Source organism: Macaca thibetana, chromosome 6 (genome assembly GCF_024542745.1).
Source record: "Macaca thibetana thibetana isolate TM-01 chromosome 6, ASM2454274v1, whole genome shotgun sequence".
NCBI classification, from domain to species: Eukaryota; Metazoa; Chordata; class Mammalia; order Primates; family Cercopithecidae; genus Macaca; species Macaca thibetana.
This window is the reverse complement of record NC_065583.1, coordinates 38,391,435-38,410,386: the sequence shown is the minus strand read 5'-3', so window position 1 is coordinate 38,410,386 and position 18,952 is coordinate 38,391,435. Positions and strand designations below refer to the sequence as shown.

Here is an 18,952-nt window from a genome sequence, read left to right as displayed (position 1 = left end):
CTAGTCAGAAAACTAGATCTTAAACCATTTCAAGCCATTTTCCTGATTTTGCAAATAAATTTGTATTAGAACACAAGCATTCACATATTGTATATAGCTGCTTTCCTGTTACAACTGTAGAACTGAGGAATTGCAACAGGGACTATATGGCCTGCAAAGACAAATATGTACTGTGAGTCTCTTTACAGAAGAATATTTGTGGAACTATACTCTGCTTAGTAGTATAGTTATTTTTTTTTGGAAAGAGGATTTGATGGTCTCCGCACTCCTCCAAAGCTGGAATTCCTATTCTCTCTCAACAATGGAATTTTTTGTTTTTGAGATGGAACCTCACTCTGTTGCCCAGGCTGGCACAATCTCGGCTCACTGCAACCTCTGCCTCCCAAGTTCAAGCGATTCTCCTGCCTCAGCCTCCTGAGTAGCTGGGACTACAGGCTTGTGCCACCACGCCTGGCTATTTTTTTGTATTTTTAGTAGAGACAGGGTTTCACCATGTTGGTCAGGCTGGTCTCGAACTCCTGACCTGATGATCTGCCCACCTCGGCATCCCAAAGTGCTGGGATTACAGGTGTGAGCCATAGCGCCCTGCTGGAAACTGGACATTTATGATGTTAATTATTTTCAAATGGATCTATAGATTCAAGGCTATCCTAATAAAAATTCCATCAGACTGTGTTTTTGAGACAGAGTCTCACTCTGTTGCCCAGGCTAGAGTGCACTGGCATGATCATGGCTCACTGCAGCCTTGACCTCCCACCTCAGCCTCCTGGGTAGCTGGGACTACAGGCACGAGCTACCATGCCTGGCTAATTTTTTGTATTTTCTGTAGTGACAGGGTTTCGCCATTTTGCCCAGACTGGTCTCAAACTCTTGGGCTTAAGCGATCTGCCTGCCTTGGCCTCTCAAAGTGGTGGGATTACAGGCATGAACCACCACACCCAGCAACCACTACACCCAGCCCCAAAAGACTTTTTTTTTGGTAGAAATTGTCAAGCTAATTAAAAAATATGTGGAAGACCAAGCGTGGTGGCTCATGCCTGTAATTCCAGCACTTTGGGAGGCCGAGGTGGGTGGATCACCTGAGGTCAGGGTTTGAGACTAGCCTGGCCAACATGGCGAAACCCCATCTCTACTAAAAACACGAAAATTAACCAGGCATGGTGGTGGGTGCCTGCAATCCCAGCTACTGGGGAGGCTGCAATGAGCCAAGATCACGCCACTGCACTCCAGCCTGGGCAACAGGAGCCCGGGCCAGGAGCCTGGGCCATCTCAAAAAAACAAAACAAAACAAAAAGGTGGAAATGCAAGGAAGCTAGAATATCCTAGAATATCCACAAAAAAAGTGGAAATGCAAGGAAACTAGAATATCCAAAACAACAGTTTGGAAAAGAACAACAGATTGGGAGAATTCATATTACCCGATTTTAAGATTTACTGTAATGCAATAGTAATCAAGACAGGATGTTATCAATATGAATATAGGCATACAGATCATTGGGTAAGACAAGAGTCTAAAAGTAGACCCACACATACACAAACAACTGATTTTCTATAAAATTGCCAAGTAACTCAATAGGGAAAAGAGTCAAGTTCTGGGGCAACCAGATGCGGATTTTGGGGAAAAAATGAACCTTGTCCCTTACCTTGCATCATATACTTAAGCATGTGAGCTGAAACTACAGAATTTCTACAAGAAAACAAATAGTAGAAAATCTTTTTAACCCTGGATTAAGCAAAACTTTCTTAATACACAAAGACATGAAGCTTTCTTCAGAATTACATACTTTTGCTCATCTCTACATTTTCTGTTAAGAAAATTGTAAATGTAATCCACTTACTGAAAGAAAACATATGCAAAACATATATTTAATAAAGGGCTATATTGAGAATATTTGAATAATTCTTAAAACCCAATAAGAAGATAAATAATTCAGTTAAAAAATGGGCAAAAGATTATACCAAATAAGAAATATAGGTGGCCAATAAGCCCGTGAAAAGATGCTTAGTATCTTTAATCACAGTATACCTATGATGAAAGAGGCTGACAGTACCAAGTACTGAGGAGGATATAGAGCATATCTTAAGTCTCATACATTTCTGGTAAATGTTAACAATTGTGGAAAAATTTGGCAGTTTTAAAAATAAATTTAAACACACACTCAACATATGTCCCAATGATCTCACACTTCAGTACTGACCCAACAGAGATGAAATGTACATCCATATCCTTATTTTTTTGTCTGCTTGATTAATTTGTGAGAAAGGTATAGTAAAATCTCACTATTTTTACAAGATTTATCTAAGTATTCTTGTTCTATGAATTTTTGTATTATGTAATTTGAAACTATATATTTAGAATTATTTTTCCTGGTGAACAAATGCTTTAATAAGTATTTTGCCTTAACATCTATTTTGTTTGGTAATAACGTAGCTCCTTCAGTTTTCTTTTTTTTTTTTTTTTTTGAGACGGAGTCTCGCTGTGTCTCCCAGGCTGGAGTGCAGTGGCGCGATCTCGGCTCACTGCAAGCTCCGCCTCCCGGGCTCACGCCATTCTCCCGCCTCAGCCTCCGAGTAGCTGGGACTACAGGCGCCCACCACCACGCCCGGCTAATTTTTTGTATTTTTTTTTTTTTTTTTTTAGTAGAGACGGGGTTTCACCGTGTTAGCCAGGATGGTCTTGATCTCCTGACCTCGTGATCCGCCCGTCTCGGCCTCCCAAAGTGCTGGGATTACAGGCTTGAGCCACCGCGCCCGGCCGCTCCTTCAGTTTTCTTTTGGTCAGTATAGGGGCCAGCAAATTTGGCCTATGGGCCAAAACCTACTTGCAGCCTGTATTTGTAAATAAAGTTTTATTGGAACACAGCCACACCTGTTCTATTTGAGTATTGTCAATGACTATGTTCCTGCCACAAGGGCAGAGTTTAGTAGCTGTGACAGAGACTGTGCAAAGCTAACATTTACCATCTGGCCCTTTACAGAAAAAGTCTGCCATGTTATACTATGCAAAGTTGATCCTTTTATTTCAGCCTTTCAGTATCTTTATTCAGATATAGCCCTTTTAAATAGCATAAATTTGGATTATTTCTAAAATCCTGTCAGATTAGCTTGGAGCATTCAGTCCGTCTCTACATTTATTTTATTTTTGAGACAGTGTTCCTCTCTCACCCAGGCTGGAGAGCAGTGGCACGATCTTGGCTTACTGCAACCTCCGCCTCCCAGGTTCAAATGATTCTTTTGCCTCAGCCTCCCGAGTAGCTGGGATAACAATGCACCACCACACCTGGCTAACTTTTTATATTTTTAGTAGAGTCGGGGTTTGGCCATGTTGGTCAGGCTGGTCTCGAACTCCTCACCTCAAGTGATCTGCCCACCTCAGCCTCCCAAAGTGCTGGGATTACAGGTGTGAGCCACTGCACCTGGCCCCATCTCTACATTTAATGAAAGTACTGCTGTGTTTGAATTTAGCTGTACTACTGTACCTTATCTGTTACTTCCTGTTTTCATGCCCTTGTTATGCATTTTTCTCCCTCCTCTCACATCTTTCATTCTTTTGAATTGTTTTTCTTAGGTATTCTCTTCCCCTGATGGTTTGGTACTTTGCATACCCTGCATACCTTATTTCTAGTTGTCATCCTTGAAACTTAAACATACTTTAGTTCTAAGTTTTTTAACCCTCAAGCAAATTGTTACTGTTATTTTATATACACAGTAAATGTCAGTTTAAATGTATCTACATTATTTACCACTTTCCTTATTCTTCAGTCCTTCTTAAAGATGGGATTACTTTTATTTATCTTTTTCTGAGATGGAGTCTCGCTCTGTCACCAGGCTGGAGTGCAGTGGCGCGATCTTGGCTCTCTGCAACCTCTGTGTCCCAGGTTCAAGCGATTCTCCTGCCTCAGCCTACTGAGTAGCTGGGACTACAGGCATACACTACCATCCCCAGCTAATTTTTGTATTTTTAGTTGAGATGGGGTTTTACCACGTCAGCCAGGATGGTCTTGATCTCTTGACCCTGTGATCTGCCTGCCTCAGCCTCCCAAAGTGTTGGGATTACAGGTGAGAGCCACCACTCCTGGCCAGGATTATTTTTCTTTAGCCTAAGTATACCCTCTAATAATTTTTTAGTGACCATCTGGTGGCAAACTTTATTTTCACCTCCTAGTTAAAAAATAGGTGATTGGTGTACTTAGAACATTCAAATTTACAGTAATTACTGATATAGCTGGATTAATGTCTACCATGTTTATAACTGTTTTCGATTCAGCATATTGCATTTGAGTTTGGGGGAGTTTCCTTTGACCTATCTTCAAGCTCACTGACTCTTTGCTTGGCTGTGCTCAGTCTACTGATGAGCCCATCAACATCATTCTGCATTTCCTTACAGCATTCCTTACAATTTATTTTTAGAGTTTCCATCTCTCTGCATACATCACTTCTTGCATGTTGTCTACTTTTTCCACTGGAGCCTTTAACCTACTAATCATAGGTATTGTAAATTCCCTATCTGATAACTGAAATATTGTGTCATATCTGAGGACTGCTTCTGACGCTTGTTTTGTCTCTTCAGACTGTGGGTTTTTTCTTGCATTTTAGCATGCCTTATGGTTTTTTGTTGAAAGCTGGACACGATATATCAAAACTGAAGTAATTTGACTTTTAGTGTGAGGTTTCATGCTAATCTGGCTAGGAGGCAGGCTGTATTTAATGTTTGCCGTAGTTGTAGGTACTAGAGGCTTCAGTTTCCTCTAGTTTCCTTGTTTTTATTTACTTTTTCTTTGGTTGTCTTTGGGTTTCCTAAGAACTCCTTAAACAGCTTGTGTCCTGCAGCTCTCTCAGTTGTAATCCACTGTTATTTTATCCTGGAGCCCTGTTTATATGGTGGTAAGGTGTTGGGGAGGGGGAGGTGAAGTATTTTATAATCTATATGATTAAATCTCAGTTGTTTTTAGTGGGTCTGAAACCCTGGGCTGTGATTTTCAGAAATGAGACAAGAAGGCTAAGACAGGGCCAGAATCCTCAGTTTGCCTTCCCCTCAGGTCACATTAGGGTCTGTTGAATTAGTTTTCCTTACAGTGCAGGCCTTTGTTGTGAACACTCTCCTACATATTTCCAATTTTTACCTTCCCCCTAATTTTATCAGAAAAAGGAGGGAATTCTTCACCCTAAGAATCTTGTGGAGTTTCTGGAAGTTAGAAATTCTGTGGGGTAAACCCAAGAAATTGCAGGAAACCCCCACTAAGACTGGGTCCCTGGGAGTTTTTAACTCTGAAACTAGTCCTTGCTCAGCCTCCAGCAATTCATCAAAATTGCCTAGTCTTCCTGCCTTCAGTGGCATCTTTCCCCAGTAAGCTGATCTTGGCTGTTTCTCTGTATTTGTCTGTTCTAAATTTTGAAGTGGTGGTTTGTCCTATGACCTCCATTCTCTGAGGGATCTAAGAAAAGTCATTGTTTTTCCAGTTTCTATAGCTTTGTTGCCATTTTCCAGTTGTGATTTTCAGTACCTACAGATCTCCCTTGTGGTTTATATACACAAACATACACACAATCATTAAAAACAATTGTATTCTGGCTGATTTTTTCAGATATACATTTCAAGTGTTTCTTCAAATGTGTCCAATCTGTTTTCAGACCAATCCACTTGCCTTTTAAACTGCATTTATATTTCCATTTCTTGTTTTTAAACTTACTAAATATACAGAACCAGCCCAAATGCCCATCAATCACCGAGTGGATAAAGAAAATGTGGTATATACATACCATGGACTACTACTCAGCCACAAAAAGGAAAAAAATAATGGCATTTGCAGCAACCTGGATGGAACTGGAAACCATTATTATAAGTGAAGTAACTCAGAAATGGAAAACCAAATATTGCATATTCTCACTTATAAGTGGGAGCTAAACTATGAAGATGCAAAGGCATGAGAATGATATAATGGACTTTGGGGACTGGGGTTGGGGAGGGGAGTGAGGGATGAAAGACTACACATTGGGTACAGTGTATACTGCTCGGGTGATGGGTGCACCAAAATTCCAGAAATCACCACTAAAGAACTTATTCATGTAACCTAACACTACCTGTTCCCCAAAAATCCTATTGAAATAATTTTAAAAAAGATTATAAACTTAAAAAAACTCCAACTTACTAAACTAATTTACCAGGTTGTACAAATGCCCTCAAAGAGCAAGTTGGCTTGAGTTCCACTTACCTCTGTGGGTTCCTGCCTTCACTTAGTTCTTAATTGTTTTAGTCTAGCATTTTTGGTGGGAGGTTATAGTACCTATTCCAGTAGTCTATCATAGTAGAAGTCTATATCTTAAGGTATATATTTCCATCCTTATATTTCTATTATTTTTTAAAAAGAAGAACTTGTGATATGTACTAGGCCAATTTACTTTTTCTTATTATTTACAATGAAAAAAATCATACAGCTCAGTTAGTCTGGGATGTATGCAACTGAAACCACTTTTTTTTTTTTTTAAACAAATAAGGTTGTTAGTATCTAGGCACTGAATTATACCTTCATGGTATCAATCAAAGTTATGATCAGAATTTTATGTAACTGCTTAATCACTTCTTTAACAAGTGTACTGCTACAGGTAACATTAAACATGTCTCTAGCAATGATCTTTACCAGGTTCTCTTGCCTTGACTGAAATATTATTAATACTTCTTATATCCATTAACATAAAATAACTTTTTGTTGAGCAAAAATAGTGTGAAAAGCATTAAGACAAATGTGTGCTTTGGAAATCTTTAAATAGATACGAAATGGTTAAAGTCATAGTCTTGTGCAACATCCATAGCTTACAGTTATTTGGCAACTATGAAACCACAGTTACTAATGGAATTAAGACTTTTAAAAACTGCAAATGTACGTATTTGTATGTGAAAGACGTATTCAGCTATTAACTCAGTATTTAATAAACATTGGTATGTAACTTTTACTGGAAATGGCCTAAGGTTTATAATACCAACTAGTTCATAGAGCTTTTTTAAAAAAAGACATTTTTAGAACAGTTTTAAGTTCACAGCAAAATTGGGAGGAAGGTACAGACATTTTTCATATACCTCCTGTCCCACACATTACCACCCAAAGTCCATAGTTGAGGGTTCACTCTTAGTGGTGGACATTCTTCGGGTTTGGACAAATGTATAATGACATGTTTCCACCATTATAGTAGCATACGAAGTATTTTCACTGCCCTAAAAATTCTCTGTGCTCTGCACATTTATCCCTCCCTCCCTTCTAAACCCTGGCAACCACTGATTTTTTTTTTTTTTTTTTTTTTGCTGTCTTCACGTTTTGCCTTTTATGGAATGTTATATAGTTGGAATCACACAGTATGTAGCCCTTTCAGATTAGCTTTTTTTCACTTAGTAGTATGCATTTAACGTTCCTCCATGTGTTTTCCTGGCTTGATAGCTCATTTCTTTTTAGTTCTCAATAGTATTCCATCATCTGGATGTATCGTAGTTTATTTATCACTTTGACATCTTTGTCTTTGCTAGCTAAAAAGTAATCTCACAGAAGTTTGTTTTATAAACTCTTGTTGCCATTTTCTAGATAGTGAATCTCTGTCTGACAATCCAGTTCCAATGCTATGTTAACCAATTCCCAATAGTAATTAAGCACACCTTTTCTAGGATGCGTCTTTTTCTCCCATAATTTCTTATATATGCTAATACTCATTAGGTAACTAAAATCTTTAACCAAGTAACAGTATAGTACACAAAATCACTGTAGTCAGCTTTCTTTTTCCATGTCTTCCCATGAGGAAGGAAGGAGAAAAACGTCCACACAGATTCCTATCAACAGAGATCCCTATGCGGCTCATATACCTCTCTGTTTCTGCTATACCTATTTGTCTTATTAATCTTGGTATCACTTACTGTGCCTTTCTAGTATTTTACATTCATAAAAATCATCTGACTAGTAGGAAATAATAGTAGACTTGGTATAATTATTAGTACTATGTATACAAATTAACCTTTGTTTCTAGACTTTCATATTTCATGCTTTTGACATAAAGTGAAAAGGTGTTCTACCAACCTGAAGAGAGAAGCAGTAAGGTTTTCATACAGAGATACTCTTCATAAGATACCTGAAGCCTGTGTAACTCAGAGGAAACATACAGCATGTGTTTACATTGGTCGTACATGCAGGGTAGAGTCATTCTCTGCCTGTGAAAGATAAATAGCAGGGTATTAGTTAGAAATAATGCTACTTCCCCCAAAAAAGTACATTTCTGTTTTGTTTTGCAAAACTATGAACTTATAATGAAAAACAACTATTGCAATAATATTATTGCTAATTCCCTATAAAATCAGAATTTTGGAGAACTTCCCTTAAACTTCTTCCTGCATCTTGGCTGTTTAAAGAGACTAATGAATAATCTAACGTAACAGTGGAGACATTATTTTCTACCATGCATGCCATGCATTATTATTTAATTAAAGTGTTAGAATTCTTATAGAACTTATTACCAGTTGCTCATTTAAATCAAGGTTTATCACTTGAATATGGTCAATTAGACAACACAATTTTAGGTCCTACACACTTGATTTTTAAAGGTAAGTTTTTTCACAACATTCCATCCTAAAGACAAAAATGTGTGACACTGTTCACAGTTATGTAGAGGGCCAGACCTAGAACTTGATTCTAGACTTCTGATGCTCAAAATCTGCCTCTGACATGCATATGCCTTAATATTCTTTAAACTAAAGGTACTAAACCAATTCTTGCTTATGATTCTGAAGTCATTACACACCTATGATTTTCAAATAGATCTCTGAAGTTTCCTGACTTCTGAAATGACACTAAAAGCCTGAAACTGGGCTCAGTTCACAGCTTTTAAAATGCTTCAAGATTTTTTTTTTTAAGTTTCTGACAGAAAGTCATCTTGGACTTAACAATAAAAAGGTTATCATTTTTCTCTATTAAATATGTGGCTTATTCTTTTATATAAAACAAATCAGACATGAATTACATGCTGCCAAAGTGATCACAGGCTCTTCAAATTTTAAATCTGCTCTTACCAAAGAGGCACCTCCCCAGTCCTTAATAGTAGGTAAAACACTCCTTTTTTGGGAGGCACCTTTTTTCCTTTAGTTTCTTGTACATGGTTACATTCATATAACTGAAAATTTCAATAAAATTGTAGTGTAGTAGAATAAGTAAAAACTCATTCTTGTTGACTGTAAAAACAACAACAAAAATTTTTTTTCCACAATGTTCTGACCTAAGGGCAACCATGAGTGATGGTTTTACAGCTCTATAGAGGGTCAGAACTTGAATGCTTACTTTCTGATATGCAAAATCTGCCTGTCACAGACACCAGAGCAGTATGGAAACATAGTGGGCTAAGAAAGGGTGGAGGGCTGGGTGCGGCGGCTCACACCTGTAATCCCAGCACTTTGGGATGCCAAAGTGGGAGGATCACTTGAGGTCAGGAGTTCAAGACCAGCCTGGCCAATATGGCAAAACCCCGTCTCTACTAAAAATGCAAAAAATTAGCCGAGTGTGGTGGAGTGCACCTGTAATCTCAGCTATTTGGGAGGCAGAGAATCGCTTGAACCCAGGAGGTGGACGTTGCCAGATCACACCACTGCACTTGGGCCTGGGTGACAGAGTGAATCTCGTCTCAAAAAAAAAAAGAAAGAAAAAAAGGTGAAGGACTGCCCATCTTGTATGCAGCAGCATGAGAACACAAGAATGGGAAGTACATATCCCTTAATGAAAATGAAACTAATATAAATCTGTTGAGGAAAAAAATTTATAAATCCCACTTTACATAAGGAATGTATGTGGCATGATTAGATTATGCTGTGACTGCTTAAAGCTAAATCTGAATGCCTTAATAGTAAAAACCCTAAATTAGGTTTTGTAAACCAGAAGGATAAGTTGGTGTTTCATATAAATCTGTTTATGCTTTTAATTCCACTTAAATGCCTTCAAATTACATATTAGAAAGTGACTAAAAAATAAATACTGCCAACGTGGTATTTTTTAAACAGCATGGTAGGATTCTGATGAGTAATGTCTTCAGTTTCCCCAGAGACTAAATATATTTACCAGTTAATTTAAAATTGGATCCAACTACCTAATCTTGTTACATTGTGATTCAATAGTTTGAACAGTCCTCTTTTTGGCAATAAAAGTCAAGGTGTCTTCTGTTTTCTATATAAACACAAATCTCCTTCATTTTTTATTCTTCTTAGGCCGGGGTATGTGTGTGTGAACTCCCTGTTTATACTGTACTAATAGCAATAAGCTAGGGGTATGAAAAGTAGTAATATAAGGTGGAAAGTGAGAAGAGCTAGAATGTGACTTCTCTGCTGTGTATCTGGTGATGTGAACACCAAGAGTCTAAGAGTATGCTTGAAAGAATGGATGGGAACGAAGAGTGTGTGAAGGACAACAATGGGAGAGGAAGTGAGGTCAGATTGTGGGAAGCCTGAAATCATGCAGAGTATGGATTGGAGGGTCAGTGGGAAGATACTAAAGACAGTCTGTGTGCTGGGGAGATAGGTGGTGCAGTCATACTGTGCTAGAGGAAGCAAACATTAGCCAACGTTCATGTTTGCTGAACATTAAGGATATTTAACAGCATCTCTGAGGTTAGTCAAGTCTGTTGCTGTTAGACTCTTAGACTCTTGGTGTTCACATCACCAGATACACAGCACAGAAGTCACATCCTAGCTCTTCTCACTTTCTACCTGGTCAGAGATGCTATTAAATATCCTTAATGTTAATGATGTACATCACACTGGAGGGAGAAAACGAGTGAGGAAACAACTGCAATGAGGTAAGGGGAAATGGACACCTGACATATTTCACAGATACAGGAATAAGCCTAGAGGATAAAAGAATAGCTGATTTATAAAATCTTCAAGGCTTGGTCTTCTCTCAGTTAAAACAAACTTGTTCCCATATTTAAACCATAGATACCTGCCATGCAAACAGACACCTCTTGTGTCTGGGTCCATATGTCCCACCCCATCAGCCTAGATATCCTCATCTACAATTGTCCCCACTGAATCCACACGAGTTTTATCATGCTCCTTTCTCTTTCTGGAATAGCCTTATGTAAATAATAGCACAGTAAGATTCCTTGTTGCTTGCAACAGACTTTACTAATCTCAGAGATCTGTTAAATATCCTTAAACATGTCCTGGGACAGTAATAATGCCATATGTACAATTGCTCTACATTATACTTGTCCTGCCCCAAGCACTCATAACTCTATTTCCAGTTTGCCTACATCCTAGATACCTAGTAGGATTGTTTCAGTCCTGAATTATCACAATAGCAGTCAATCAGGAAAACATCAGCTGGTTAAAAATACCCTATGAATACAGGGAAAATGACTCACATACAACTTACTCATTAATAATCAGATCAGGAGCAAAACACAGCAGGTTTGCACTTGATTGTCTATATGATCTCCACCCCAGGGCAAATGCCATAAGAAACATCCAGGAGTATTGCAGTAGGGTCATTTGGTCATCCAGGTGTAAGTTCCTGAAACCTGAATTAAGAGAAATAAAGGTATGAGGCAACATTCTAAGATCATCATCTCTGTGGGAATTGCCAAAGAGCAATGAGATCAATTAGCCCTGTCAAAACAAGGGGACCCCTAACAGAAAATGGAAATTAAATACTAGGTAGACACAGTTTTCCTCTGTCATCTGACACTTCAAGACTCAAACCCTCTGTGCTTTTTTTCTTTTTTCTGAGACAGAGTCTCGCTCTGTCGCCCAGGCTGGAGTGCAATGGCGCCATCTCGGCTCACTGCAACCTCTGCTTCCTGGGTTTAAATGATTTTCAGTGCCAGCCTCCCAGGTAGTCGGGAATACAGGTGCATACCACCATGCCTGGCCAATTTTTATATTTTTAGTAGAGGGATGGGGTTTTGCTATGCTGGCCACGCTGGTCTTGAACTCTTGACCTCAAGTGATCCACCCACCTGGGCCTCCCAAAGTCTGGGATTACAGGCGTGAGCCATCACACCCAGCCCCCTCTGTGCTAGTTTCTAATAGCTTTCAATGTGGAGAAAAAAAAAGTAGCCAGTTTTGTCACCTTTGTCTGCTTAAGTAAACATGAACTAAATAGTAAAATTTAAGCCAAAATTCTTGGCTTGGCGATTACCAGTGTGACGGGGATGAAGGGGGATTTGTTGATGGGTGCAAAAATAGTTAATAGAAATAAGTTTTAGTGTTCAGTAGCACAACAGGATGACTATAGTTAACAATAATTTACTGTATATTTCAAAATAGCTAAAAGAGAAGATTTGGAATGTTCCCCAAACAAATGTTTGAGGTGATGCATATCCCAGTTACTCTGATTTGATCCTTACACGTTGTGTGCTTTTATCAAATTATTACATGTACCCCCTAAATATAAATATGTACAGTAAATATGTACAACTATTATGTATCGATTTTAAAAAAGAGAAAAGAATCTTGGCTTGAGGTATTAGTAAGTAAAACATTTGCCCTGCTATTCACACCTCTTCCCCCCTTACTAAAACAAGGATGACAGGAGGCCAGGTTACTTTCTTGTTCTGTCCCTAACTGCGTGAACACAGGCTTGTCAATTCCCTCTGTCTTTAAAGTCAGAGCTGACACTAACACTGACCTCTGCTGTTCCACACCAAATTCCAATAGGGAAACTTTTATTTAAAATTGTCTTTAAAATTACAATCAATGTGTAGTATTTCATTTAGTGAAGGGTTAAAATCATTCTACTTTAGTACAAATTTTGAGTCAACATACTTGATGTTTACCAATCTTACAAACAACCTAATTTTTAAAAGTGGCACAATGAAGGAAAACAAACGGAATTAACTAAAAACATTTTCTTTCCCCGAACTTCAGTGTCAAAGGAGTTTTGAGTGAGTCTTTGTTGTAACTCGAGTTCTGATATTAAATCATCCTATGTGAAATTACCATCCTGTGCATAATGATTTGAAAAGCAGGGAGTAATGTAAATGTTTTATTATAAACTCCCTATCACCTGTATTCACCTGACTCTCCCCTTCATAGTCCCCAGAACTAGTAAGAGAAAGAAGATAAGCCACGGGTTCAGGATGATATAAAAGCCAAAATGTTTTTGCTGAAGAAAACACAAAGGTTTATATAGTTGCTCTTTTATCTTTTGCATCTTACCTGGTATCGCTTTTGCCCATTTCACTGCTGCAATCACTTGCCGCCCTCCTAACATGTTGAGCGTGGTCATGATCCTCCAAGTTGAGTCTGGAACAGAGCTATCATATCCTGCATATAACACTTCAGGTTCAATAACCTCCAACAGTGACACCAGGGTAGGGGTGAGTTGTGGTAACGTTGCAGGAACTATTGTTTTGTTAGCAGGATTTTCAGAGGTTTCTTGTGAGACTCCTGTAGTGGCCTGCTGAATTCCTTTTATTTTTTTCTTTGTTTTTCGAGCTGTGGATATTTTAAAAAATACATAGAAATGAACTGTAATGGGAAGGTCTGCGCTACATAGTTTATTCAAGAAGTATTTTTACTTTCTAAAACTATTAAGATGGGAGAAATATTTTATTTAGCAATTATGATAAAGTGACATGGAAGAGGAGGAAAAAACCTTTTTTTTTCTGAAAGCAAAGGATCCAGAGGAACCTATTCCCAATTAATTTTGCCTACAAATAGGCCAGAAACTTCATTATAGTTATTCCTTATACAAAGTATTATAACGGTATGTTAAAACAATCGGAGTAAATCACTTTTGTAAATTCTTCTATAAATTATTTGTTTGTCTCACTTTCACTCTAAATGCAACAATTTCATTGGTTATGTAAGGCAAATTACTCTTACTATAAACTGAAAAAAAATCTAAGCTTGGAATAACGGATTACAAACTGTGGTTTAAGATTAATCTAAATCATGGTAGTATATACAATGAAGAGAATTACACTATTTACACTTGTTCAAAGCCACTTATCAAGATAGGAAGATGATAGCAGATTACATGCTAAAAATAGTATTAGTAGTACCAGTAGAGAAATTCGCTTTTCACCTTTACATAGGTACTAACATAAATACTGCTTGGGACTAAAAACATATGGGAAGATGAAATGAAAAACTTTACTTCACATAAATTATAAGTGGGAAATTTCCCTTTTATAAGGAAGATTTATATTGATTACTCTATAAACCTAAAGCATCCATTTTCCTATTATATATAAATTAATTATCTTTTACCTTGACTTGGTATGGAACCATCTAATCAAACTACAACATGGATCCTGTAGACTTTTTAGTAGATTTATTCATACTCCTGAAGTTATTTTTGTTTTAGTGACTAAATAAGAATTACATTGTTCTCTCAGAGGGAAAGTACTCAGAACTCCAAGGAAAGGCAAGAAATGTAATTTATATCAAAGAAGAAATGTACCTGTTCAAATTATTAGGGATACAAACCATTTTGCAAAGGGAAGAGTAAATTTAAATCACCTTTAAAAATCATTTTTAGATCCTCTGTCCTTAAAATGACACACCATATAGTCTGTGGAGGACAGATATGGTGGTGGGAACGATATCTCAATGTCCAATGTTAGAATGGTTCCATTCTTACTGTGTTCTATAATAAATGGGGTACTGAGAAATTCAGAAATTTTTAGTTAATATTTCAGAACAGAAACAGAATCATGATAGAACTATTCTAATTAGTTTACCATGCTCTCTTGGAGGCATGGTATGATACAGGACTAAAGAGCAGAAACCTGAAATCAGCATATTTGGATTTAAGTCCTGGTTCTGCCATGTTGTCTCTGGATATCTGTGCAAGTTAACTCCCTGACTCTTCATTTCCCCTTCTGTAAAATGAGGATAATATTAGTCCCTACCTCACAGGGTTGCTGTGAGAATTAAATATGTAAAATGCTTAGAACAGTTCCTGGCATATATTATAGTAATTACCATATAACAACTATCATTACCTCAACTTGCAGGAGAACATGTTTTTAGAATATTTTAAATTTGGATATCGCAACTTAATAGAGGAGTGATAAAAGTTTAAAAAGAAGGACACCAATACATAAAGAAACTCTTTAAACAACCAGAAGTATCCCAGTGAAATCTTGATCCAAATCATAAAATGTGCTGTTGACAATGTAAAAGAGAACACACATGTGCCAAATCAATACACTGGAACAGTACTGTTAAAACCTCAATTAGTCATAACTTTAAATGGTTTAGAATACATTACTCCACATTAGAACAAGGAAGAAAGAGTAACAAGCTGGATTAAACAAAAACATTTTCTATGACTCAGTTTGTAATTAATTTCTCACTACTTATATATAGTCCTAAATGAGAAAACTGATGTTTTTGAATACAGCTCAGAAAGTACAAGTGAACTCAATTGTGCCGTACTGACTGGGGCAAGAAATAATACTAATTAATTTTTCAAAATATCTTCAGGAAGGAGTTAACCGAAATGAATCATTTAGTTAAGCAATCACTATGTTAAAGCAACTTAGTTAATGCAACTTTACTTTATATAAACTCCTGACCCACTGGAGCATACAGAAGATTAGCAGTCAATATAGGAGCTCCACAGAAGTGTTCATGAGTTTGTGGTAATGCTACTTCCTCCTTAATAAAAGTAGAGAAATCTTACTTAGCTTAAAACCTAGTTTATAAAAGTTGGTTACTTGAAAGGATAAACAAGACTGATAGACCACTAGCTAGATTAACAAAGAAAAAAAGAGTGAAGACCCAAATAAACACAATAATGTCAAAGATGACATTACAAGAGATTCCACAGAAATAAAAAAGATCTTCACACCATTACAAGCACTGCTATGCACACAAAGTAGAAAATCTAGAGGAAATGGATAAATTGGAACAAAGGCTTTAAAAAACCTTAGGGTTTATGTGTGTGTGTCGGGGCCGGGGTGGAGTTTACTATGAAAGTATCATTTTTGTTTTCAGCTAATCCTCGTATATATAAAGCCATTATTTGGAGTAAGTATATATGTGGAAATGGAAACACACAACCTCCCTAGATTGAACCAGGAAGAAATTGAAATTCTGAACAGACCAATAACAAGTTCTGAAATTGAATCAGTAATAAAAAACCCACCAACTGAAAAAAGCCCTTGACCAGATGGATTCACAGCCAAATTCTACCAGATGTACAAAGAAGAGCTGGTACTAATCCTACTAAAACTATTCTAAAAAAGCAATCGAGAAAGAGGGCCTCATCCCTAACTTATTCTACAAGGGAAACATCATTCTAATACCAAAACCTGGTAGAGACACAACAACAACAACAACAACAACAACAAAACTACAGGCCAATGTCCCTGATGAACACAGATATAAAAATCCTCAACAAAACACTAGCAAACTGAATCCAGCTGCACATCAAAAAGTTAACTCACCACAATCAAGTAGGCTTTATTTCTGGGATGCAAGGCTTGTTCAACATACGCAAATCAATAAATGTGATTCACCACATAAACAAACAAAAAAAAGATCATCTCAATAGATGCAGAAGAAGTTGCGATAAAATCCAACATCTCTGCATGATAAAAACCTTCACCAAACTAGGTATCAAAGGAACATACCTCAAAATAAGAAAGAGCCCTCTATGACAAACCTACAGCCAACATCATACCAAATGGGCAAAAGCTGGAAGCATTCCCCTTAATGCAGTAAGACAAGGATGCCCAATGTCACTGTTCCAATTTAACATAGTACTGGAAATCCTAGTCAGAACAATCAGGTAAGAGAAAGAAATTAAAGTCTTCCAAATAGGAAAAGAAGTAATCAAACGATCTCTTTTCACTTACTATTCTATACCTAGAAAACCCTGAAGACTCTGCCAAAAGGCTCCTGGAGCTGATAAACAACTTTGGTAAAGGTTCAGGATTTAAAATCAATGTACAAAAATCAGTAGCATTTCTATACACCAGTAATATTCAAGCTGAGAGCCAAATCAAGAATGCAATCCCATTTATAACAGTCAAAAAAGAGTAAAATACCTAGGAATGCATCTAAGTTAGTTTAAGATTTTTACAAGGAGAACTACAAAACACTGCTGAAAGAAATCAGAGATGACACAAACAAATGGAATAACATTCCATGCTCATGGACTGGTAGAATCAGTATAGTTAAAATGGTCATACTACCCAAAGCAATTTATAGATTCAGTACTATTCCTATCAAACTACAATGTCATTTCTTACAGAACTAGCAAAAAGCATTCTAAAATTCATATGGAACCAAAAAATGCCCCAAATGGCCAAAGCAATCCTAAGCAAAAAGAATGAAGCTGGCAACATCACATTACCCCAAATCAAACTATACTACAGGCTACAGTAACCAAAACAGCATGGTACCAGTATAAAAAACACACACAATGGTACAGAATAGAGTCCAGAAATAAAGACACAAACCTACAGCCATCTAATCTACACAAAGTTGATAAAAATAAGCCATAGGAAAACAACTCCCTATTACATTAATGGTGCTGGGATAACTGGCTATCCATGTGCAGAAGAATGAAACTGGACCCCTACCTATTGCCATACAAAAATTAGTAAGGTGGATTAAAGATGTAAATGTAAGACCTCAAACTATGAAAATCCTAGAAGAAAACCTAGGAAATAACCTTCTCGACATTGGCCTTGGGAAAGAATTTATGACTAATCCCCAAAAGCAACCGCAACAAAAACAAAAATTGACAATGGGACCTAATTAAACTAAAGAGTTTCTGCAAAGCAAGAGAAACTATCACAGACAATCTACAGAATGGGAGAAAATATTTGCTAACTATGCATCTGACAAAGCCCTAATATCCAGAGTTTATATGGAACTTAAATTAACAAGCAAAAACAACTCCATTAAAAATGGGCAAAGGACATGAGCAGACACTTCTCAAAAAAAAAAAAAAAAAAAAAAAAAAAAAAAAAGACATACATGTGGCCAACAAACATATGAAAAAATGCTGATTGTTAATCATCAGAGAACTGCAAGTCAAAACCACAATGACACCACTGTGGAAAGAAGTTTGGAGATTTTTCAAAGAATTAAGAGTTTAACTACCATTCAACCTAGCAATCCTATTGCTGGGCATACACCCAAAGAGAAATAATTCATTCTATCAAAAAGACACATGTACCCATATGTTCACTGCAGCACGGTTTGCAATAGCAAAGACATGGAACCAACCCAGGTGCCCATCAACAGTGCACTGGATAAAGAAAATGTGGTATTTATATGCCATGGAATACTATATAGACACAAAAAGAATGAAATCATGTTCTTTGCAGCAACATGGATGTAGCAGGCGGCCAGTATCCTACATGAACTAATGCAGAAAACCAAATACTGGGTTCTCATTTATAAATGGGAGCTAAACATGGAGTACACCTAGACATAAAGATGGGCACAGACACTGGGAAATAAAAGAGAGGGGATAGAGGAAGGGAGGCACACGTTAAAAAGCACCTGTTAGGTACTGTGCTTACTTCCTGGATGAAAAGTTCAATCGTACTCCAAATACCAGCATCATACAATGTATCTTAGTAACAAACCTGTACATGTACCCCCAGAATCTAAAATATAAGTTGAAAATAAGAGAGAAACTACTAGATTGGGTTTATTAACTTAAAAAAATTAGTTAAATAATATTTGGTAATAAATCTGATAATGCCCTAAGACTGTAAGTTTCATTTGACTGTTTATACTAAAAACAAAGCCATACTTTGGATTGATTACAATATACCTCAAAATGAAATGAATAAAAACACTTAGTTACAAGAGAAAACAAGCAAGTTAAAAAAAAAAATTAGGATCACCATTAAAAATCTTATCCGTTCTTAAATGCTAGACACTTGAAGCAGTGAAGGCCACTCCCTTAAAATAAATCGTGAGATTTATTTGGTATGGGGCAAGAGTATAAAAATACACCAC

At 37.1% G+C, this 18,952-nt stretch overlaps 1 protein-coding gene across 3 annotated transcripts in view; it reads right to left on the bottom strand.

Annotated features, from left to right (window-relative positions):
* Positions 1-18,952, bottom strand: part of NR3C1 (nuclear receptor subfamily 3 group C member 1) — a 456,865-nt gene that overhangs the window by 9,862 nt on the left and 428,051 nt on the right. For all 3 annotated transcript variants that reach the window (XM_050794919.1, XM_050794920.1, XM_050794921.1), the window contains 3 exons: positions 13,175-13,453; positions 11,391-11,535; positions 8,058-8,188 (listed from right to left, as the gene is read on the bottom strand). In XM_050794919.1, coding sequence (XP_050650876.1) covers positions 8,058-8,188; positions 11,391-11,535; positions 13,175-13,453 — 555 coding nt within the window. The remainder of the gene's footprint in view (positions 1-8,057; positions 8,189-11,390; positions 11,536-13,174; positions 13,454-18,952) is intronic.